General features: G+C 31.1%; 1 protein-coding gene across 1 annotated transcript in view; it reads right to left on the bottom strand.

Annotated features, from left to right (window-relative positions):
• Window positions 1-21548, bottom strand: part of LOC143242331 (uncharacterized) — a 40387-nt gene extending 18839 nt beyond the window's left edge. Inside the window, exon 1 of the mRNA XM_076485690.1 lies at window positions 21449-21548. Coding sequence (XP_076341805.1) covers window positions 21449-21548 — 100 coding nt within the window. The remainder of the gene's footprint in view (window positions 1-21448) is intronic.
• Window positions 21549-26714: the final 5166 nt, after the last annotated feature.

The following is a 26714-nucleotide window of genomic DNA, read 5'->3' on the forward strand; positions in this document are numbered from 1 at the left end:
TACCGTCCATTGTTATACTTATTATTAGTTAGATAAGAGATTAGCTACCGTCCATTGTTATACTTATTATTAGTTAGATAAGAGATTAGCTACCGTCCATTGTTATACTTATTATTAGTTAGATAAGAGATTAGCTACCGTCCATTGTTATACTTATTATTAGTTAGATAAGAGATTAGCTACCGTCCATTGTTATACTTATTATTAGTTAGATAAGAGATTAGCTACCGTCCATTGTTATACTTATTATTAGTTAGATAAGAGATTAGCTACCGTCCATTGTTATACTTATTATTAGTTAGATAAGAGATTAGCTACCGTCCATTGTTATACTTATTATTAGTTAGATAAGAGATTAGCTACCGTCCATTGTTATACTTATTATTAGTTAGATAAGAGATTAGCTACCGTCCATTGTTATACTTATTATTAGTTAGATAAGAGATTAGCTACCGTCCATTGTTATACTTATTATTAGTTAGATAAGAGATTAGCTACCGTCCATTGTTATACTTATTATTAGTTAGATAAGAGATTAGCTACCGTCCATTGTTATACTTATTATTAGTTAGATAAGAGATTAGCTACCGTCCATTGTTATACTTATTAGTTACTTATTATTAGTTACTTATTATTAAGAGATTAGCTACCGTCCATTGTTATACTTATTATTAGTTAGATAAGAGATTAGCTACCGTCCATTGTTATACTTATTATTAGTTAGATAAGAGATTAGCTACCGTCCATTGTTATACTTATTATTAGTTAGATAAGAGATTAGCTACCGTCCATTGTTATACTTATTATTAGTTAGATAAGAGATTAGCTACCGTCCATTGTTATACTTATTATTAGTTAGATAAGAGATTAGCTACCGTCCATTGTTATACTTATTATTAGTTAGATAAGAGATTAGCTACCGTCCATTGTTATACTTATTATTAGTTAGATAAGAGATTAGCTACCGTCCATTGTTATACTTATTATTAGTTAGATAAGAGATTAGCTACCGTCCATTGTTATACTTATTATTAGTTAGATAAGAGATTAGCTACCGTCCATTGTTATACTTATTATTAGTTAGATAAGAGATTAGCTACCGTCCATTGTTATACTTATTATTAGTTAGATAAGAGATTAGCTACCGTCCATTGTTATACTTATTATTAGTTAGATAAGAGATTAGCTACCGTCCATTGTTATACTTATTATTAGTTAGATAAGAGATTAGCTACCGTCCATTGTTATACTTATTATTAGTTAGATAAGAGATTAGCTACCGTCCATTGTTATACTTATTATTAGTTAGATAAGAGATTAGCTACCGTCCATTGTTATACTTATTATTAGTTAGATAAGAGATTAGCTACCGTCCATTGTTATACTTATTATTAGTTAGATAAGAGATTAGCTACCGTCCATTGTTATACTTATTATTAGTTAGATAAGAGATTAGCTACCGTCCATTGTTATACTTATTATTAGTTAGATAAGAGATTAGCTACCGTCCATTGTTATACTTATTATTAGTTAGATAAGAGATTAGCTACCGTCCATTGTTATACTTATTATTAGTTAGATAAGAGATTAGCTACCGTCCATTGTTATACTTATTATTAGTTAGATAAGAGATTAGCTACCGTCCATTGTTATACTTATTATTAGTTAGATAAGAGATTAGCTACCGTCCATTGTTATACTTATTATTAGTTAGATAAGAGATTAGCTACCGTCCATTGTTATACTTATTATTAGTTAGATAAGAGATTAGCTACCGTCCATTGTTATACTTATTATTAGTTAGATAAGAGATTAGCTACCGTCCATTGTTATACTTATTATTAGTTAGATAAGAGATTAGCTACCGTCCATTGTTATACTTATTATTAGTTAGATAAGAGATTAGCTACCGTCCATTGTTATACTTATTATTAGTTAGATAAGAGATTAGCTACCGTCCATTGTTATACTTATTATTAGTTAGATAAGAGATTAGCTACCGTCCATTGTTATACTTATTATTAGTTAGATAAGAGATTAGCTACCGTCCATTGTTATACTTATTATTAGTTAGATAAGAGATTAGCTACCGTCCATTGTTATACTTATTATTAGTTAGATAAGAGATTAGCTACCGTCCATTGTTATACTTATTATTAGTTAGATAAGAGATTAGCTACCGTCCATTGTTATACTTATTATTAGTTAGATAAGAGATTAGCTACCGTCCATTGTTATACTTATTATTAGTTAGATAAGAGATTAGCTACCGTCCATTGTTATACTTATTATTAGTTAGATAAGAGATTAGCTACCGTCCATTGTTATACTTATTATTAGTTAGATAAGAGATTAGCTACCGTCCATTGTTATACTTATTATTAGTTAGATAAGAGATTAGCTACCGTCCATTGTTATACTTATTATTAGTTAGATAAGAGATTAGCTACCGTCCATTGTTATACTTATTATTAGTTAGATAAGAGATTAGCTACCGTCCATTGTTATACTTATTATTAGTTAGATAAGAGATTAGCTACCGTCCATTGTTATACTTATTATTAGTTAGATAAGAGATTAGCTACCGTCCATTGTTATACTTATTATTAGTTAGATAAGAGATTAGCTACCGTCCATTGTTATACTTATTATTAGTTAGATAAGAGATTAGCTACCGTCCATTGTTATACTTATTATTAGTTAGATAAGAGATTAGCTACCGTCCATTGTTATACTTATTATTAGTTAGATAAGAGATTAGCTACCGTCCATTGTTATACTTATTATTAGTTAGATACCGTCCATTGTTATACTTAGCTACCGTCCATTGTTATACTTATTATTAGTTAGATAAGAGATTAGCTACCGTCCATTGTTATACTTATTATTAGTTAGATAAGAGATTAGCTACCGTCCATTGTTATACTTATTATTAGTTAGATAAGAGATTAGCTACCGTCCATTGTTATACTTATTATTAGTTAGATAAGAGATTAGCTACCGTCCATTGTTATACTTATTATTAGTTAGATAAGAGATTAGCTACCGTCCATTGTTATACTTATTATTAGTTAGATAAGAGATTAGCTACCGTCCATTGTTATACTTATTATTAGTTAGATAAGAGATTAGCTACCGTCCATTGTTATACTTATTATTAGTTAGATAAGAGATTAGCTACCGTCCATTGTTATACTTATTATTAGTTAGATAAGAGATTAGCTACCGTCCATTGTTATACTTATTATTAGTTAGATAAGAGATTAGCTACCGTCCATTGTTATACTTATTATTAGTTAGATAAGAGATTAGCTACCGTCCATTGTTATACTTATTATTAGTTAGATAAGAGATTAGCTACCGTCCATTGTTATACTTATTATTAGTTAGATAAGAGATTAGCTACCGTCCATTGTTATACTTATTATTAGTTAGATAAGAGATTAGCTACCGTCCATTGTTATACTTATTATTAGTTAGATAAGAGATTAGCTACCGTCCATTGTTATACTTATTATTAGTTAGATAAGAGATTAGCTACCGTCCATTGTTATACTTATTATTAGTTAGATAAGAGATTAGCTACCGTCCATTGTTATACTTATTATTAGTTAGATAAGAGATTAGCTACCGTCCATTGTTATACTTATTATTAGTTAGATTATTAGCTTATTGTTAGATAAGAGATTAGCTACCGTCCATTGTTATACTTATTATTAGTTAGATAAGAGATTAGCTACCGTCCATTGTTATACTTATTATTAGTTAGATAAGAGATTAGCTACCGTCCATTGTTATACTTATTATTAGTTAGATAAGAGATTAGCTACCGTCCATTGTTATACTTATTATTAGTTAGATAAGAGATTAGCTACCGTCCATTGTTATACTTATTATTAGTTAGATAAGAGATTAGCTACCGTCCATTGTTATACTTATTATTAGTTAGATAAGAGATTAGCTACCGTCCATTGTTATACTTATTATTAGTTAGATAAGAGATTAGCTACCGTCCATTGTTATACTTATTATTAGTTAGATAATTAGATTAGCTACCGTCCATTGTTATACTTATTATTAGTTAGATAAGAGATTAGCTACCGTCCATTGTTATACTTATTATTAGTTAGATAAGAGATTAGCTACCGTCCATTGTTATACTTATTATTAGTTAGATAAGAGATTAGCTACCGTCCATTGTTATACTTATTATTAGTTAGATAAGAGATTAGCTACCGTCCATTGTTATACTTATTATTAGTTAGATAAGAGATTAGCTACCGTCCATTGTTATACTTATTATTAGTTAGATAAGAGATTAGCTACCGTCCATTGTTATACTTATTATTAGTTAGATAAGAGATTAGCTACCGTCCATTGTTATACTTATTATTAGTTAGATAAGAGATTAGCTACCGTCCATTGTTATACTTATTATTAGTTAGATAAGAGATTAGCTACCGTCCATTGTTATACTTATTATTAGTTAGATAAGAGATTAGCTACCGTCCATTGTTATACTTATTATTAGTTAGATAAGAGATTAGCTACCGTCCATTGTTATACTTATTATTAGTTAGATAAGAGATTAGCTACCGTCCATTGTTATACTTATTATTAGTTAGATAAGAGATTAGCTACCGTCCATTGTTATACTTATTATTAGTTAGATAAGAGATTAGCTACCGTCCATTGTTATACTTATTATTAGTTAGATAAGAGATTAGCTACCGTCCATTGTTATACTTATTATTAGTTAGATAAGAGATTAGCTACCGTCCATTGTTATACTTATTATTAGTTAGATAAGAGATTAGCTACCGTCCATTGTTATACTTATTATTAGTTAGATAAGAGATTAGCTACCGTCCATTGTTATACTTATTATTAGTTAGATAAGAGATTAGCTACCGTCCATTGTTATACTTATTATTAGTTAGATAAGAGATTAGCTACCGTCCATTGTTATACTTATTATTAGTTAGATAAGAGATTAGCTACCGTCCATTGTTATACTTATTATTAGTTAGATAAGAGATTAGCTACCGTCCATTGTTATACTTATTATTAGTTAGATAAGAGATTAGCTACCGTCCATTGTTATACTTATTATTAGTTAGATAAGAGATTAGCTACCGTCCATTGTTATACTTATTATTAGTTAGATAAGAGATTAGCTACCGTCCATTGTTATACTTATTATTAGTTAGATAAGAGATTAGCTACCGTCCATTGTTATACTTATTATTAGTTAGATAAGAGATTAGCTACCGTCCATTGTTATACTTATTATTAGTTAGATAAGAGATTAGCTACCGTCCATTGTTATACTTATTATTAGTTAGATAAGAGATTAGCTACCGTCCATTGTTATACTTATTATTAGTTAGATAAGAGATTAGCTACCGTCCATTGTTATACTTATTATTAGTTAGATAAGAGATTAGCTACCGTCCATTGTTATACTTATTATTAGTTAGATAAGAGATTAGCTACCGTCCATTGTTATACTTATTATTAGTTAGATAAGAGATTAGCTACCGTCCATTGTTATACTTATTATTAGTTAGATAAGAGATTAGCTACCGTCCATTGTTATACTTATTATTAGTTAGATAAGAGATTAGCTACCGTCCATTGTTATACTTATTATTAGTTAGATAAGAGATTAGCTACCGTCCATTGTTATACTTATTATTAGTTAGATAAGAGATTAGCTACCGTCCATTGTTATACTTATTATTAGTTAGATAAGAGATTAGCTACCGTCCATTGTTATACTTATTATTAGTTAGATAAGAGATTAGCTACCGTCCATTGTTATACTTATTATTAGTTAGATAAGAGATTAGCTACCGTCCATTGTTATACTTATTATTAGTTAGATAAGAGATTAGCTACCGTCCATTGTTATACTTATTATTAGTTAGATAAGAGATTAGCTACCGTCCATTGTTATACTTATTATTAGTTAGATAAGAGATTAGCTACCGTCCATTGTTATACTTATTATTAGTTAGATAAGAGATTAGCTACCGTCCATTGTTATACTTATTATTAGTTAGATAAGAGATTAGCTACCATTGTTATACTTATTATAGTTAGATATTATTAGTTAGATAAGAGATTAGCTACCGTCCATTGTTATACTTATTATTAGTTAGATAAGAGATTAGCTACCGTCCATTGTTATACTTATTATTAGTTAGATAAGAGATTAGCTACCGTCCATTGTTATACTTATTATTAGTTAGATAAGAGATTAGCTACCGTCCATTGTTATACTTATTATTAGTTAGATAAGAGATTAGCTACCGTCCATTGTTATACTTATTATTAGTTAGATAAGAGATTAGCTACCGTCCATTGTTATACTTATTATTAGTTAGATAAGAGATTAGCTACCGTCCATTGTTATACTTATTATTAGTTAGATAAGAGATTAGCTACCGTCCATTGTTATACTTATTATTAGTTAGATAAGAGATTAGCTACCGTCCATTGTTATACTTATTATTAGTTAGATAAGAGATTAGCTACCGTCCATTGTTATACTTATTATTAGTTAGATAAGAGATTAGCTACCGTCCATTGTTATACTTATTATTAGTTAGATAAGAGATTAGCTACCGTCCATTGTTATACTTATTATTAGTTAGATAAGAGATTAGCTACCGTCCATTGTTATACTTATTATTAGTTAGATAAGAGATTAGCTACCGTCCATTGTTATACTTATTATTAGTTAGATAAGAGATTAGCTACCGTCCATTGTTATACTTATTATTAGTTAGATAAGAGATTAGCTACCGTCCATTGTTATACTTATTATTAGTTAGATAAGAGATTAGCTACCGTCCATTGTTATACTTATTATTAGTTAGATAAGAGATTAGCTACCGTCCATTGTTATACTTATTATTAGTTAGATAAGAGATTAGCTACCGTCCATTGTTATACTTATTATTAGTTAGATAAGAGATTAGCTACCGTCCATTGTTATACTTATTATTAGTTAGATAAGAGATTAGCTACCGTCCATTGTTATACTTATTATTAGTTAGATAAGAGATTAGCTACCGTCCATTGTTATACTTATTATTAGTTAGATAAGAGATTAGCTACCGTCCATTGTTATACTTATTATTAGTTAGATAAGAGATTAGCTACCGTCCATTGTTATACTTATTATTAGTTAGATAAGAGATTAGCTACCGTCCATTGTTATACTTATTATTAGTTAGATAAGAGATTAGCTACCGTCCATTGTTATACTTATTATTAGTTAGATAAGAGATTAGCTACCGTCCATTGTTATACTTATTATTAGTTAGATAAGAGATTAGCTACCGTCCATTGTTATACTTATTATTAGTTAGATAAAGATTAGCTACCGTCCATTGTTATACTTATTATTAGTTAGATAAGAGATTAGCTACCGTCCATTGTTATACTTATTATTAGTTAGATAAGAGATTAGCTACCGTCCATTGTTATACTTATTATTAGTTAGATAAGAGATTAGCTACCGTCCATTGTTATACTTATTATTAGTTAGATAAGAGATTAGCTACCGTCCATTGTTATACTTATTATTAGTTAGATAAGAGATTAGCTACCGTCCATTGTTATACTTATTATTAGTTAGATAAGAGATTAGCTACCGTCCATTGTTATACTTATTATTAGTTAGATAAGAGATTAGCTACCGTCCATTGTTATACTTATTATTAGTTAGATAAGAGATTAGCTACCGTCCATTGTTATACTTATTATTAGTTAGATAAGAGATTAGCTACCGTCCATTGTTATACTTATTATTAGTTAGATAAGAGATTAGCTACCGTCCATTGTTATACTTATTATTAGTTAGATAAGAGATTAGCTACCGTCCATTGTTATACTTATTATTAGTTAGATAAGAGATTAGCTACCGTCCATTGTTATACTTATTATTAGTTAGATAAGAGATTAGCTACCGTCCATTGTTATACTTATTATTAGTTAGATAAGAGATTAGCTACCGTCCATTGTTATACTTATTATTAGTTAGATAAGAGATTAGCTACCGTCCATTGTTATACTTATTATTAGTTAGATAAGAGATTAGCTACCGTCCATTGTTATACTTATTATTAGTTAGATAAGAGATTAGCTACCGTCCATTGTTATACTTATTATTAGTTAGATAAGAGATTAGCTACCGTCCATTGTTATACTTATTATTAGTTAGATAAGAGATTAGCTACCGTCCATTGTTATACTTATTATTAGTTAGATAAGAGATTAGCTACCGTCCATTGTTATACTTATTATTAGTTAGATAAGAGATTAGCTACCGTCCATTGTTATACTTATTATTAGTTAGATAAGAGATTAGCTACCGTCCATTGTTATACTTATTATTAGTTAGATAAGAGATTAGCTACCGTCCATTGTTATACTTATTATTAGTTAGATAAGAGATTAGCTACCGTCCATTGTTATACTTATTATTAGTTAGATAAGAGATTAGCTACCGTCCATTGTTATACTTATTATTAGTTAGATAAGAGATTAGCTACCGTCCATTGTTATACTTATTATTAGTTAGATAAGAGATTAGCTACCGTCCATTGTTATACTTATTATTAGTTAGATAAGAGATTAGCTACCGTCCATTGTTATACTTATTATTAGTTAGATAAGAGATTAGCTACCGTCCATTGTTATACTTATTATTAGTTAGATAAGAGATTAGCTACCGTCCATTGTTATACTTATTATTAGTTAGATAAGAGATTAGCTACCGTCCATTGTTATACTTATTATTAGTTAGATAAGAGATTAGCTACCGTCCATTGTTATACTTATTATTAGTTAGATAAGAGATTAGCTACCGTCCATTGTTATACTTATTATTAGTTAGATAAGAGATTAGCTACCGTCCATTGTTATACTTATTATTAGTTAGATAAGAGATTAGCTACCGTCCATTGTTATACTTATTATTAGTTAGATAAGAGATTAGCTACCGTCCATTGTTATACTTATTATTAGTTAGATAAGAGATTAGCTACCGTCCATTGTTATACTTATTATTAGTTAGATAAGAGATTAGCTACCGTCCATTGTTATACTTATTATTAGTTAGATAAGAGATTAGCTACCGTCCATTGTTATACTTATTATTAGTTAGATAAGAGATTAGCTACCGTCCATTGTTATACTTATTATTAGTTAGATAAGAGATTAGCTACCGTCCATTGTTATACTTATTATTAGTTAGATAAGAGATTAGCTACCGTCCATTGTTATACTTATTATTAGTTAGATAAGAGATTAGCTACCGTCCATTGTTATACTTATTATTAGTTAGATAAGAGATTAGCTACCGTCCATTGTTATACTTATTATTAGTTAGATAAGAGATTAGCTACCGTCCATTGTTATACTTATTATTAGTTAGATAAGAGATTAGCTACCGTCCATTGTTATACTTATTATTAGTTAGATAAGAGATTAGCACCGTCCATTGTTATATTTATTATTAGTTAGATAAGAGATTAGCCACGTGCATTGTTAATTTATTATAGTTTAGAAAGAGATTGCTACCGCAACCTTTAATACTTATTATTAGTTAGATAAGAGATTAAACCGCCCCATTACACTTATTATTAATTAGACAGAGATTAGCTACCGTGCATTGTTTATACTTATTTTATAGTTAGATAAGAGATTAGCTAATGCACCTTTATACATTATTAGTTAGATAAGAGATTGCTACAGCCCATTGTTATTACACTTATTATTAAAGATAAGAGATTAGCTACACTGCATTGTTATAATTATTAGTTAGATAAGAGATTAGCCACCGTGCAATTGTTATACTTATTATTAGTTAGATAAGAGATTAGCTACCGTAATCTTTATACTTATTATTAGTTAGATAAGAGATTAGCTACCATCCATGGCTATACCTTATTATTGGTTAGATAAGAGACCAGCTTTCACCATCCAGTTGCCAAGGGCACCCACATAGTTATCTGCATAAGACGTTTCTTTCACCATCCATTCTTACCGCTATTAGTTAGATAAGAAATTAGCTAATGTCCATTGTTTCACTTATTATTAGTTAGATAAGAGATTAGCTACCGTGCATTGAGTTCACTTATTATTAGTTAATAGATAAGAGATGGACCGTCCATTGTCTATTATATTTTATTAGTTAGATAAGAGATTAGCTACCGTCCATTGTGTTGCTATTATTAGTTAGATAAGAAATTAGCTACCGTCCATTGTTATACAATTTTATTAGTAGTAGATAAGAGATTAGCTACCGTCCAATGTTTCACTTTATTATTAGTTAGATAAGAGATTAGCTACCGTCCATTGTTATACTATTATTAGTTAGATAAGAGATTAGCTACCGTCCATTGTTATACTTATTATTAGTTAGATAAGAGATTAGCTACCGTCCATTGTTATACTTATTATTAGTTAGATAAGAGATTAGCTACCGTCCATTGTTATACTTATTATTAGTTAGATAAGAGATTAGCTACCGTCCATTGTTATACTTATTATTAGTTAGATAAGAGATTAGCTACCGTCCATTGTTATACTTATTATTAGTTAGATAAGAGATTAGCTACCGTCCATTGTTATACTTATTATTAGTTAGATAAGAGATTAGCTACCGTCCATTGTTATACTTATTATTAGTTAGATAAGAGATTAGCTACCGTCCATTGTTATACTTATTATTAGTTAGATAAGAGATTAGCTACCGTCCATTGTTATACTTATTATTAGTTAGATAAGAGATTAGCTACCGTCCATTGTTATACTTATTATTAGTTAGATAAGAGATTAGCTACCGTCCATTGTTATACTTATTATTAGTTAGATAAGAGATTAGCTACCGTCCATTGTTATACTTATTATTAGTTAGATAAGAGATTAGCTACCGTCCATTGTTATACTTATTATTAGTTAGATAAGAGATTAGCTACCGTCCATTGTTATACTTATTATTAGTTAGATAAGAGATTAGCTACCGTCCATTGTTATACTTATTATTAGTTAGATAAGAGATTAGCTACCGTCCATTGTTATACTTATTATTAGTTAGATAAGAGATTAGCTACCGTCCATTGTTATACTTATTATTAGTTAGATAAGAGATTAGCTACCGTCCATTGTTATACTTATTATTAGTTAGATAAGAGATTAGCTACCGTCCATTGTTATACTTATTATTAGTTAGATAAGAGATTAGCTACCGTCCATTGTTATACTTATTATTAGTTAGATAAGAGATTAGCTACCGTCCATTGTTATACTTATTATTAGTTAGATAAGAGATTAGCTACCGTCCATTGTTATACTTATTATTAGTTAGATAAGAGATTAGCTACCGTCCATTGTTATACTTATTATTAGTTAGATAAGAGATTAGCTACCGTCCATTGTTATACTTATTATTAGTTAGATAAGAGATTAGCTACCGTCCATTGTTATACTTATTATTAGTTAGATAAGAGATTAGCTACCGTCCATTGTTACACTTATTATTAGTTAGACTGAGATTAGCTACCGTGCATTGTTATACTTATTATTAGTTAGATAAGAGATTAGCTACCGTCCATTGTTATACTTATTATTAGTTAGATAAGAGATTAGCTACCGTCCATTGTTATACTTATTATTAGTTAGATAAGAGATTAGCTACCGTCCATTGTTATACTTATTATTAGTTAGATAAGAGATTAGCTACCGTCCATTGTTATACTTATTATTAGTTAGATAAAGAGATTAGCTACCGTCCATTGTTATACCTTATTATTAGTTAGATAAGAGATTAGCTACCGTCCATTGTTATACTTATTATTAGTTAGATAAGAGATTAGCTACCGTCCATTGTTATAACTTATTATTAGTTAGATAAGAGATTAGCTACCGTCCATTGTTATACTTATTATTAGTTAGATAAGAGATTAGCTACCGTCCATTGTTATACTTATTATTAGTTAGATAAGAGATTAGCTACCGTCCATTGTTATACTTATTATTAGTTAGATAAGAGATTAGCTACCGTGCATTGTTATACTTATTATTAGTTAGATAAGAGATTAGCTACCGTCCATTGTTATATTTATTATTAGTTAGATAAGAGATTAGCTACCGTGCATTGTTATACTTATTATTAGTTAGATAAGAGATTAGCTACCGTGCATTGTTATACTTATTATTAGTTAGATAAGAGATTAGCTACCGTCCATTGTTATACTTATTATTAGTTAGATAAGAGATTAGCTACCGTCCATTGTTATACTTATTATTAGTTAGATAAGAGATTAGCTACCGTCCATTGTTATACTTATTATTAGTTAGATAAGAGATTAGCTACCGTAATCTTTATACTTATTATTAGTTAGATAAGAGATTAGCTACCGTCCATTGTTACACTTATTATTAGTTAGATAAGAGATTAGCTACCGTGCATTGTTATACTTATTATTAGTTAGATAAGAGATTAGCTACCGTCCATTGTTATACTTATTATTAGTTAGATAAGAGATTAGCTACCGTCCATTGTTATACTTATTATTAGTTAGATAAGAGATTAGCTACCGTCCATTGTTATACTTATTATTAGTTAGATAAGAGATTAGCTACCGTCCATTGTTATACTTATTATTAGTTAGATAAGAGATTAGCTACCGTCCATTGTTATACTTATTATTAGTTAGATAAGAGATTAGCTACCGTCCATTGTTATACTTATTATTAGTTAGATAAGAGATTAGCTACCGTCCATTGTTATACTTATTATTAGTTAGATAAGAGATTAGCTACCGTCCATTGTTATACTTATTATTAGTTAGATAAAAAGATTAGCTACCGTGCATTGTTATACTTATTATTAGTTAGATAAGAGATTAGCTACCGTAATCTTTATACTTATTATTAGTTAGATAAGAGATTAGCTACCGTCCATTGTTATACTTATTATTAGTTAGATAAGAGATTAGCTACCGTCCATTGTTATACTTATTATTAGTTAGATAAGAGATTAGCTACCGTCCATTGTTATACTTATTATTAGTTAGATAAGAGATTAGCTACCGTCCATTGTTATACTTATTATTAGTTAGATAAGAGATTAGCTACCGTCCATTGTTATACTTATTATTAGTTAGATAAGAGATTAGCTACCGTCCATTGTTATACTTATTATTAGTTAGATAAAAGATTAGCTACCGTCCATTGTTATACTTATTATTAGTTAGATAAGAGATTAGCTACCGTCCATTGTTATACTTATTATTAGTTAGATAAGAGATTAGCTACCGTCCATTGTTATACTTATTATTAGTTAGATAAGAGATTAGCTACCGTCCATTGTTATACTTATTATTAGTTAGATAAGAGATTAGCTACCGTCCATTGTTATACTTACTTATTAGTTAGATACTTATTATTAGATTACCGTCCATTGTTATACTTATTATTAGTTAGATAAGAGATTAGCTACCGTCCATTGTTATACTTATTATTAGTTAGATAAGAGATTAGCTACCGTCCATTGTTATACTTATTATTAGTTAGATAAGAGATTAGCTACCATCCATTGTTATACTTATTATTAGTTAGATAAGAGATTAGCTACCGTCCATTGTTATACTTATTATTAGTTAGATAAGAGATTAGCTACCGTCCATTGTTATACTTATTATTAGTTAGATAAGAGATTAGCTACCGTCCATTGTTATACTTATTATTAGTTAGATAAGAGATTAGCTACCGTCCATTGTTATACTTATTATTAGTTAGATAAGAGATTAGCTACCGTCCATTGTTATACTTATTATTAGTTAGATAAGAGATTAGCTACCGTCCATTGTTATACTTATTATTAGTTAGATAAGAGATTAGCTACCGTCCATTGTTATACTTATTATTAGTTAGATAAGAGATTAGCTACCGTCCATTGTTATACTTATTATTAGTTAGATAAGAGATTAGCTACCGTCCATTGTTATACTTATTATTAGTTAGATAAGAGATTAGCTACCGTCCATTGTTATACTTATTATTAGTTAGATAAGAGATTAGCTACCGTCCATTGTTATACTTATTATTAGTTAGATAAGAGATTAGCTACCGTCCATTGTTATACTTATTATTAGTTAGATAAGAGATTAGCTACCGTCCATTGTTATACTTATTATTAGTTAGATAAGAGATTAGCTACCGTCCATTGTTATACTTATTATTAGTTAGATAAGAGATTAGCTACCGTCCATTGTTATACTTATTATTAGTTAGATAAGAGATTAGCTACCGTCCATTGTTATACTTATTATTAGTTAGATAAGAGATTAGCTACCGTCCATTGTTATACTTATTATTAGTTAGATAAGAGATTAGCTACCGTCCATTGTTATACTTATTATTAGTTAGATAAGAGATTAGCTACCGTCCATTGTTATACTTATTATTAGTTAGATAAGAGATTAGCTACCGTCCATTGTTATACTTATTATTAGTTAGATAAGAGATTAGCTACCGTCCATTGTTATACTTATTATTAGTTAGATAAGAGATTAGCTACCGTCCATTGTTATACTTATTATTAGTTAGATAAGAGATTAGCTACCGTCCATTGTTATACTTATTATTAGTTAGATTAAGAGATTAGCTACCGTCCATTGTTATATTTATTATTATTATTAGTTAGATAAGAGATTAGCTACCGTCCATTGTTATACTTATTATTAGTTAGATAAGAGATTAGCTACCGTCCATTGTTATACTTATTATTAGTTAGATAAGAGATTAGCTACCGTCCATTGTTATACTTATTATTAGTTAGATAAGAGATTAGCTACCGTCCATTGTTATACTTATTATTAGTTAGATAAGAGATTAGCTACCGTCCATTGTTATACTTATTATTAGTTAGATAAGAGATTAGCTACCGTGCATTGTTATACTTATTATTAGTTAGATAAGAGATTAGCTACCGTCCATTGTTATACTTATTATTAGTTAGATAAGAGATTAGCTACCGTCCATTGTTATACTTATTATTAGTTAGATAAGAGATTAGCTACCGTCCATTGTTATACTTATTATTAGTTAGATAAGAGATTAGCTACCATCCATTGTTATACTTATTATTAGTTAGATAAGAGATTAGCTACCGTCCATTGTTATACTTATTATTAGTTAGATAAGAGATTAGCTACCGTCCATTGTTATACTTATTATTAGTTAGATAAGAGATTAGCTACCGTCCATTGTTATACTTATTATTAGTTAGATAAGAGATTAGCTACCGTCCATTGTTATATTTATTATTAGTTAGATAAGAGATTAGCTACCGTGCATTGTTATACTTATTATTAGTTAGATAAGAGATTAGCTACCGTCCATTGTTATACTTATTATTAGTTAGATAAGAGATTAGCTACCGTCCATTGTTATACTTATTATTAGTTAGATAAGAGATTAGCTACCGTCCATTGTTATACTTATTATTATTAGTTAGATAAGAGATTAGCTACCGTCCATTGTTATACTTATTATTAGTTAGATAAGAGATTAGCTACCGTCCATTGTTATACTTATTATTAGTTAGATAAGAGATTAGCTACCGTCCATTGTTATACTTATTATTAGTTAGATAAGAGATTAGCTACCGTCCATTGTTATACTTATTATTAGTTAGATAAGAGATTAGCTACCGTCCATTGTTATACTTATTATTAGTTAGATAAGAGATTAGCTACCGTCCATTGTTATACTTATTATTAGTTAGATAAGAGATTAGCTACCGTCCATTGTTATACTTATTATTAGTTAGATAAGAGATTAGCTACCGTCCATTGTTATACTTATTATTAGTTAGATAAGAGATTAGCTACCGTCCATTGTTATACTTATTATTAGTTAGATAAGAGATTAGCTACCGTCCATTGTTATACTTATTATTAGTTAGATAAGAGATTAGCTACCGTCCATTGTTATACTTATTATTAGTTAGATAAGAGATTAGCTACCGATCTCTCCCTTATTTCACCAAGGGATGTTTGCCATTGATGTATCTAACCTTAGCTTGATGATTAAATTAATTGTTACTGATGAAACGTATGCAAACAATAGATTGGTTGTCACGATTAGATCTTAATTTTACGCGATCAAGAGATTTGTTTAATGGACACACCGTTCTGTTACGTAGTTGAGAGATAAAAGTGCCAACGATGTTACAGATTATTCTATGACCAAGAGATAGTTATTTACAAAGGATGGTTCTACTTGTTACTACGTTCTTTTTAGAGGCTGCAAAGGAAAAATATTGTACAGATGTATCTACATAATATACTTCTGTTATAGACTTAGCTATTTGGACATAATGATGGCAAAGATGAAAAATTCTAAAGCTTCTGTAATTTAAATGTTGTGTTGAAGTAAGTATGCATATTTCAGGGCTCAGAAATCTAATCATTTATTTTAATAGATGTAATGAGTGATTTATTTCTATTATAATAGGCTGTGAGTTGTAATATTCTGTAATTATCTAATAATTTTAGTCAGCTATTTTTACTATTCTTTAATTTTTTTTGTCGTTTACGTTGTTGAATAGGTACCAGGATTGGTTTGTTCAAATCACGTGTTTAGTGTTTACCAAGCCCACGAACAATAGTTTACTACAGAATAAATGGACCTGACATTGACAGCTGGTTGAGGCACTCGACCTGTAATCCAAGGGTCGCGGGGTTCCAATTCCCATCACACTAAACATGTTCGCCATTTCAACCATAGGTGCGCTATAATGTTACAGTCAATCCCACTATTAGTTGGTAAAAGTGTAGCCCAAGAGTTGGCGGTGAGTGGCGATGACTAGCTGCCTTCCCTCTAGTCTGACATTGTTAAATTAGAGACGGCTAGTGCAGATAGCCCTCGTGTAGGTTTGCGCGTAATTCCAAAAACAAAACAAACAGAATAATTGTTGTAAATTTAAACGTGACAATACTCGATACGGACCTTGACTGTGACATAAGCAAAATATATTTCGTTAAATTTTAGCGAAGACTTGTAAGTTGGTAAGCTTACTGATTTTGGTTTCAATGGATATATTTACGTTAAATAAGTCAACGAATTAGATATCCTGAAGAAGACGATGTTCATAGAAAAGCAAAGAGTTAAATTCATTTCATTTGTAGACGCATTTAAACTGAGCTCTGAATTAGTAACACTAGAGGTCACTCGAGTCAGTGTAAAGGTTTTCTTTTTTATCTTAATGAAGCCTCGTCAATGTTGGTGTCAAATACCAACTCTTTTGAAGTGTGTAGAGCCTATGGAAATGAAATCCTTCACTGACGTCCGTAGACGTTATTACCACCCGCTGCATCGAGAGCCGTGGTGTTATGTGACATCAGATAACAAAGACAATCAGTGACATATCTTAGGCGGAAGAATTAGACAATAGAGTTCTTCGGTTCGTCTATTTAGTTAACCTTTCCACCTATCAGACGTTTCATTTTCTCTCAACGATAGAACGATGAATTAAAACAAGTCATTTTCTTTGAAACTACATTTAAATCTTTTGGTGCAAAACCTATATGTAAAGTATATACAATCAGTCATGTGAAACACAATTGGTAACGTTATATTAAGGGCCCAGCTAGTCAGATAATAACTACAAATATATATTCAATTACACTAGAATATTTTTTTTCATTCTTCTCCAGTTCTTTCAAGAGCAAGGTTAGTAAATAGTGTGATGATGCAGCTCTCTTGAGACTCGCTATTTGGTTTTAAGAAAAAAAAAATGTTGGCCTGGCATGGCAAAGCGCGTAAGGCGTGCGACTCGTAATTCGAGGGTCGCGGGTTCGAGCCCGCGTCGCGCTAAACATGCTCGCTCTCCCAGCCGTGTGGGCGTTATAATGTGATGGTCAACTCCACTATTCGTTCGTACAAGAGTAGCCCAAGAGTTGGCGGTGGGTAGTGATGAATAGCTGCCTTCCCTCTAGTCTTACATTGCTAAATTAGAGACGGCTAGCACAAATAGCCCTCGAGTAGCTTTGTGCGAAATTCCAAAAACAAAAACAATTTAAGAAAAATCTTATTATAAGGCTAAATAATTTACAAACTATTAACCGGCTGTCCTTAGCTCTAGACTCGTTTGCATCATTTAAAAAGATGTGTAAAAACAAAGAACTAATTTACCTAGTTTTAACTTTAAAATTTTAATTTATCATTTAATTACTGTAATGTTGTTTGTCACGATTCTTAAAGATCTCTTATTTATATTATAGACTGAGGAACTCTCACCACCACACCAAGGAGTCTCGTCTTCGTAAACTTAACAGCTCAGAACGAATCAAATTCAATGAATGACTAGCTGCCTTCTGAAAAATGACTGGGAGAAATAAACAGCACGAAAAGTTGTGAACACATCTGCATGAAATAAAAAAATGATTAATATAGACACAGAGAAGGAAAACACTAGACGTTAATCATACACTCCTAGATGTAAACGTCCAGAACACACCAACACAAGAACGTAACGTTCAGATCACGTCTGCATGCAAATTTAATATAAAATATTGAGCTTTGTAACTTGTATAACTAAGCCTAACGTTATAATTTAGGCTTAGTCCTATCAATAATAATAAGTATTGCTAAGCCTAACATTACAATTTAGGCTTAGTCGTGTACAATGTTGAAATATTGCTAAACCTAACGTTACAATTTAGGTTTGGTTCTGTCTGGAATAACAAGTCTAAAACCGAAATACGAACTTTAGGTTTTAATGATAAATATAATACTTACCCACATCAAACTCCATGTATTGATTACGCCAGAATTTAGTGATAACAAAATAAATAAATAAATATTAATTTTTCATTTGTTATACTCATTTTACTTGGTGCTTGTATTTCTTAAATGTACTCGTAATTTAATGACGGTTGAGTATTAATTCTGTTATTAATCACTGCAAATTTACTTCTGAGGCTCAGAAATATACGCCTAAAATGCAGAAAATTAGGTTTTAATAATTCTTATAATATAAAAACAAAAATTGTTTATTTGTTTGGAATTAAGCACAAACGTTTAATTTCAAGTTTTATAGTAAAGAAAACAATGAAAATTACTATAATATAAATACAGAGGGAAAAAAATGTTCTTAGGACAAGCTACGCTTCCATTACTATGGTCTTTAACTTAATACAGCGGAAACTCGTTTGCGCAAATGGCGAGCTTTTTTATTATAAATTCCCTAATAATAGAACAAGTAATAGAACAAACAAAAACAATCTCTAAATTTTAGAGCTGAACGTTTTGGCAATCTTTGAAATATTTTCTTTGAAAAATAACGAAAGAAAAATAACAAAACAAACGTGAAAACCCCCTACATTAGATACGTTTTTCAATCACAAGGACTTAACATTGAGGATTAGATTATATAGAACACAAAAATAAATAGTTGTAGAAAGCATAACAGATATCCATAAATTATCCGTCTTTGTGCGTATATCTCTATCTCTTTCTTTGTTTAATGGTTTACAGCATTAAATATTTTATTGAATTTGTTTCAAGGTTCGATAGGGTGTCTTACAATCACCTGTTTAATATTTGAAATGATTTTTAATTTTGTTGTATGTGGTTCCAGCATTTTCTTAAATAAGAAGTTATTATTATCTCTGTACGAAAATAAATTTAAAAAATTTTAATCGAGCTTAAAATAAATTTATTTTTCTAACGGGGCCCCGGCATGGCCAAGCGTGTTAAAACGTGCTACTCGTAATTTGAGGGTCGCGGATTCGAATCCCCGTCACACCAAACATGCTCGCTCTTTCAGCCGTGGGAGCGTTATAATGTGACGTTCAGTCCCACTATTCGTTGGTAAAAGAGTAGCCCAAGAGTTGGCGGTGGGTGGTGATGACTAGCTGCCTTCCCTCTGGTCTTACACTACTAAATTAGGGACGGATAGAGCAGATCGCCCTCGAATAGGTTTCCGCGAAATTCAAAACAAACATATCCAAAAAAATAGACCAATACGCATTCGCATTGTAAGTGCAAGGAGGCAAAATAAGAAATTTAACCAACAAACACAAGAGCAGCCAATATTTATAACACTATGCAACACAATGTTTATTATAACACATGTAACACAATGTTTACTACTTCTTGTTCCTGGGCAGAAAGTGTTATTTCCCAATTGCTTATGCCTAAAGTAAATGGAAAAGACCTATATCTCTCTTAAAACTTTGCTTTTGTGATCTGGGAGCGTATAACAAACACATGATGGGAGACTATATTTGGTGGCTGATACGTGAAAGTGATTTACATTATAGTCGCAAAAATCGAAAAACTACTCACTTCTAAACATTTTTGTATAACTTTAGTATAAATACATGTAAATTTTGCTTCATATGTTGTTTTATTCAAACCTCATGCAAATGAAAATGTACAAATTTGTCCGTTTTTACATAGAAAATAGGTTAATTTCTAAATTTCATTGTCCAGGTCACAAAAGCAAAGTTTGAAGGGAATAATGGTCATTTTTACAACATAAGCAATTAAGAAATAACACATACTATCCAGGAACAAAACTTGTGTTACATAGTGTAATGTTCTATATATAAGTTCGTTATCGTGAATAGTAGATAGCCATAGAGTAGCTTTGCGCGAAATTCAAACCAAACCAAATGGTTAATTTATTTAATGCAACTTGAAATTATAGATATTAAAAAATACTTGTTTAAAGTTTCTGTCGAATTTAAAAAAAAGACATTTTATTTGAGTATATAAATAAGACATATATGAGATTCAGGGTTAACAGAAACGTATACTCTGGTACTTACAGATGAGTGAGATGACCGTGGATTTGTCATCTTGAGTTTATAACCAACTGTTAGACACTTTGCTGCACGCGAAGTTAAGTCGTGCATTTCGGTGAGTCGGTAGGACATAATACAGTGCATTAAAACTTCGTATAAAACATATCTCGCCTGTGGAGAGTTTTCTTCGCAGATCACGAAGCGTTAACTAGACATTGATTTGACTAATTCAGTCTTTCATTAAGCTACAACTCACATGAAACAAGAAATGTTCTCGAGCACTTACTTTATGAGTTCGTGTTAAATGTCTTCCGCTAGACGCATGAAGTGTGAATGATGAACACGTGGTCTAGTGAGGACCTTGTCAAGTGTTTTAAGTGTAAGAATGACACGAATTGTTTTAAGATATCCTAGTTTAAAGTTTCTCATCCATCACTCAGTATCTGAAACAAAGATTGTTCTCTGACTGAAAAACAAGAGAATATACGCAACTGTCTGAACAGTAATAACGTTTCGGAGCGGGTCATCTAAAGATGTAACTGGCTAACTATTAATAAGGTTAAGAATTGGGTCATCTTCAGATGTAGTTGACTAAATATTAATAACGTTACGAAGCTCGAGAAGACCTGTAGTTATAAATATCCGAACATTAGTGATGTTTGGACTTGACGGAGGACCGATCAATGGAACACTCTGAACAGAATCGCTCATTTTGAAACACCAGAGGTCTGGTGAATTTAACAGTCTGGACAGAAGTGCTTTTTTAAAACAACGAAGGATTGGTGAATGGAACTGTTTGAGCAATATTATATTATAGAGAAACAAGGACTAGAGTCTGAACAATACCATATGATAGAGAGACAAGCACTAGAGTCTGAACAATACCATATGATAGAGAGACAAGCACTAGAGTCTGAAAAATACTATATGATAGAGAGACAAGCACTAGAATCTGAACAATACCATATGATAGAGAGACAAGGACTAGTGTCTGAACAATACTATATGATAGAGAGACAAGCACTAGAGTCTGAACAATACCATATGATAGAGAGACAAGGACTAGTGTCTGAACAATACCATATGATAGAGAGACAAGCACTAGAGTCTGAACAATACCATATGATAGAGAGACAAGCACTAGAGTCTGAAGAATACCATATGATGGAGAGACAAGCACTAGAGTCTGAACAATACTATATGATAGAGAGACAAGCACTAGAGTCTGAACAATACCATATGATAGAGAGACAAGCACTAGAGTCTGAAGAATACCATATAATAGAGAGACAAGCACTAGAGTCTGAACAATACTATATGATAGAGAGACAAGCACTAGAGTCTGAACAATACTATATGATAGAGATACAAGCACTAGAGTCTGAACAATACCATATGATAGAGAGACAAGCACTAGAGTCTGAACAATACTATATGATAGAGAGACAAGCACTAGAGTCTGAACAACACCATTTCACGTTTTCCTCAAGAAATTAAAACAAAAACATTCTAACGATTAGTGTTTTGCATCAAACCATTGACAACGAAATAAGTAAATTAATTTCCTTAGAGCCTTACAGTCTATATTGTAACATATTTAAAGACAATTTTAATACAATACATTACAAACATATTTAAAGAGTGCTTTAATACAATACATAATATAAACGTAGTTAAAGGTAACATTAACACAATGTACATTACAACGTATTTAAAAGCATCTTTAATACAATATATATTACAACAAATTTAAGGGTAACTTTAACACAATATACATTACAACGTATTTAAAGGCATCTTTAATACAATATATATTACAACAAATTTAAAGGCATCTTTAACACAATATACATTACAACGTATTTAAAGGTAACATTAACACAATATACATTACAACGTATTTAAACTTTAATACAATATATATTACAACGTATTTAAAGGTATCTTTAATACAATATATATTACAACGTATTTAAAGGTAACCTGATATTGTAAAAGGACAAATCAATACATTCAGTGGTTGAACTACAAAGTGTAGTTTTTATCTTGTGTAGTTCTGGTCACAGTTTTATCTGGTGAAGTTCTGGTCACAGTTTTATCTTGTGTAGTTCAGGTCACAGTTTTTATCTTGTGTAGTTCAGGTCACAGTTTTTAATCTTGTGTAGTTCTGGTCACAGTTTTTACCCTGTGTAGTTCTGGTCACAGTTTTTATCTTGTGTAGTTCAGGTCACAGTTTTTATCTTGTGTAGTTCTGGTCACAGTTTTTATCTTGTGTAGTTCTGTTTTTACAGTTTTTTTATCTTGTGTAGTTTAGGTCACAGTTTTTATCTTGTGTAGTTCAGGTCACAGTTTTAATCTTGTGTAGTTCTGGTCACAGTTTTTACCCTGTGTAGTTCAGGTCACAGTTTTAATCTTGTGTAGTTCTGGTCACAGTTTTTATCCTGTGTAGTTCAGGTCACAGTTTTTATCTTCTGTAGTTCAGGTCACAGTTTTTATCTTGTGTAGTTCTGGTCACAGTTTTTATCTTGTGTAGTTCCGGTCACAGTTTTTAATCTTGTGTAGTTCTGGTCACAGTTTTTTATCCTGTGTAGTTCAGGTCACAGTTTTTATCTTCTGTAGTTCAGGTCACAGTTTTTATCTTGTGTAGTTCAGGTCACAGTTTTTATCTTGTGTAGTTCAGGTCACAGTTTTAATCTTGTGTAGTTCTGGTCACAGTTTTTACCCTGTGTAGTTCTGGTCACAGTTTTTATCTTGTGTAGTTCAGGTCACAGTTTTATCTTGTGTAGTTCTGGTCACAGTTTTTATCTTGTGTAGTTCTGCTTACAGTTTTTATCTTGTGTAGTTCAGGTCACAGTTTTTATCCTGTGTAGTTCAGGTCACAGTTTTTAATCTTGTGTAGTTCTGGTCACAGTTTTTACCCTGTGTAGTTCAGGTTACAGTTTTTATCTTGTGTAGTTCAGGTCACAGTTTTTAATCTTGTGTAGTTCTGGTCACAGTTTTTACCCTGTGTAGTTCAGGTTACAGTTTTTATCCTGTGTAATTCTGGTCACAGATTTTATCCTGTGTAGTTCTGGTCACAGTTTTAATCTTGTGTAGTTCTGGTCACAGTTTTTATCCTGTGTAGTTCAGGTCACAGTTTTTATCTTGTGTAGTTCTGGTCACAGTTTTTTATCTTGTGTAGTTCCGGTCACAGTTTTAATCTTGTGTAGTTCTGGTCACAGTTTTTATCCTGTGTAGTTCAGGTCACAGTTTTATCTTCTGTAGTTCAGGTCACAGTTTTTATCTTGTGAAGTTCTGGTCACAGTTTTTATTTTGTGTAGTTCAGGTCACAGTTTTTATCCTGTGTAGTTCAGGTTACAGTTTTTATCTTGTGTAGTTCAGGTTACAGTTTTTTTATCTTGTGTAGTTCTGGTCACAGTTTTATCCTGTGTAGTTCTGGTCACAGTTTTTTATCTTGTGTAGTTCTGCTTACAGTTTTTTATCTTGTGTAGTTCAAGTCACAGTTTTTATCCTGTGTAGTTCAGGTCACAGTTTTAATCTTGTGTAGTTCTGGTCACAGCTTTTTATCTTGTGTAGTTCAGGTCACAGTTTTTATCTTGTGTAGTTCAGGTTCACAGTTTTTATCTTGTGTAGTTCTGGTCACAGTTTTTATCTTGTGTAGTTCAGGTTCACAGTTTTTTATACTATGTGGTTCAGGTCACAGTGTTTATCTTGTGTAGTTCAAGTCACAGTTTTTATCCTGTGTAGTTCTGGTCACAGTTTTTTATCTTGTGTAGTTCTGGTCACAGTTTTTTATCTGTAGTTCTGGTCACAGTTTTATCCTGTGTAGTTCAGGTCACAGTTTTTATCTTGTGTAGTTCTGGTCACAGTTTTTATCTTGTGTAGTTCTGGTGTGTAGTTCTGGTCACAGTTTTTATCTTGTGTAGTTCTGGTCACAGTTTTTATCCTGTGTAGTTCTGATCACAGTTTTTTATCTTGTGAGTTCTGGTCAGTCACAGTTTTATCTTGTGTAGTTCTGGTTTTTATCTTGTGTAGTTCTGGTCACAGTTTTTATCCTGTGTAGTTCTGGTCACAGTTTTTATCTTGTGTAGTTCTGGTCACAGTTTTATCTTGTGTAGTTCAGGTCACAGTTTTTTATCTTGTGTAGTTCTGGTCACAGTTTTTATCCTGTGTTTTATCTTGTGTAGTTCTGGTCACAGTTTTATCTTGTGTAGTTCAAGTCACAGTTTTTATCCTGTGTAGTTCAGGTCACAGTTTTTATCTTGTGTAGTTCTGGTCACAGTTTTTATCTGTAGTTCTGGTCACAGTTTTTTTATCTTGTGTAGTTCAGATCACAGTTTTTATCTTGTGTAGTTCTGGTCACCTGTGTAGTTCTGGTCACAGTTTTATCTTGTGTAGTTCTGGTCACAGTTTTATCTTGTGTAGTTCTGGCAGTTTTTATCAGTTCAGGTCACAGTTTTTTTATATCCTGTCTTGTAGTTCTGGTCACAGTTTTTATCTTGTGTGTTAGTTCTAGTTTTATCATGTGTAGTTCTGGTCACAGTTTTTTATCTTGTGTAGTTCAGGTCACAGTTTTTATCTTGTGTAGTTCAGGTCACAGTTTTTATCTTGTAGTAGGTCACAGTTTTTATCTTGTGTAGTTCAGGTTCACAGTTTTATCTTGTGTAGTTCTGGTCAGTTTTTTTATCTGTGTAGTTCAGATCACAGTTTTTTATCTTGTGTAGTTCAGGGTTCACAGTTTTTATCTTGTGTAGTTCAGGTCACAGTTTTTATCTTGTGTAGTTCTGGTCACAGTTTTAATCTTGTGTAGTTCTGGTCACAGTTTTATCTTGTGTGGTTCAGGTCACAGTTTTTTATCCTGTGTAGTTCAGGTCACAGTTTTTATCCTGTGTAGTTCAGGTCACAGTTTTATACTTGTGTAGTTCTGGTCACAGTTTTATACTGTGTGGTTCAGGTCACAGTGTTTATCTTGTGTAGTTCTGGTCACAGTTTTTAATCTTGTGTAGTTCAGGTCACAGTTTTTTATTTTGTGTAGTTCTGGTCACAGTTTTTATACTGTGTGGTTCAGGTCACAGTTTTTATCTTGTGTGGTTCAGGTCACAGTTTTTATCTTGTGTAGTTCTGGTCACAGTTTTTATACTGTGTGGTTCAGGTCACAGTTTTTATCTTGTATAGTTCAGGTCACAGTTTTTATCTTGTGTAGTTCTGGTCACAGTTTTTATCCCGTGTAGTTCAGGTCACAGTTTTTATCTTGTGTAGTTCTGGTCACAGTTTTGTCATTGTGTAGTTCAGGTCACAGTTTTTATCTTGTGTAGTTCTGGTCACAGTTTATATCCTGTGGGTTGCTATTCGTAGTTTTAACTCGTGAATTGTTATTCGTTGTTTATAATACACAAAAACTGCCACTTAACATAAGATGTTGACGATTTCGTCACTTAGATGCTGCCCTTTGAGAGGCTATCGGCAAAAATGATTCGCTGAAACAGATGTGGCCATGCTAGAGAATCTGTGCTTTGAATTATCATATTAGGATACTATTATTTCCTAAAAGTGTATTTTTTGAACCATCTGGTATTTTTAAAGTTATTGACAGAGTACACAACACAGTATAATACCATTATGTTCATGTTTACATCGCTGTTGGTCAGAATGCTTTCAAACTTACATTCCGTCGATTTGTAAAACGTCACCCTGAGATAGATAATATTTTAAAAATGAACATAAACTGACTACATGAAGTGTTCTATTTACTTCAGGTTTATAAGTTCGACAGTAAGAAGTAATCAGTTTTACTAAGCCTCCATTGGCTGGTTGAAGCAAAACATTTTAGTAAGCCCTCTTCTCTGGCTAGCTGAAGTAGTAATCATTCTAGGAATA

Source organism: Tachypleus tridentatus, unplaced genomic scaffold (assembly GCF_004210375.1).
Source record: "Tachypleus tridentatus isolate NWPU-2018 unplaced genomic scaffold, ASM421037v1 Hic_cluster_2, whole genome shotgun sequence".
Taxonomy (NCBI): Eukaryota; Metazoa; Arthropoda; class Merostomata; order Xiphosura; family Limulidae; genus Tachypleus; species Tachypleus tridentatus.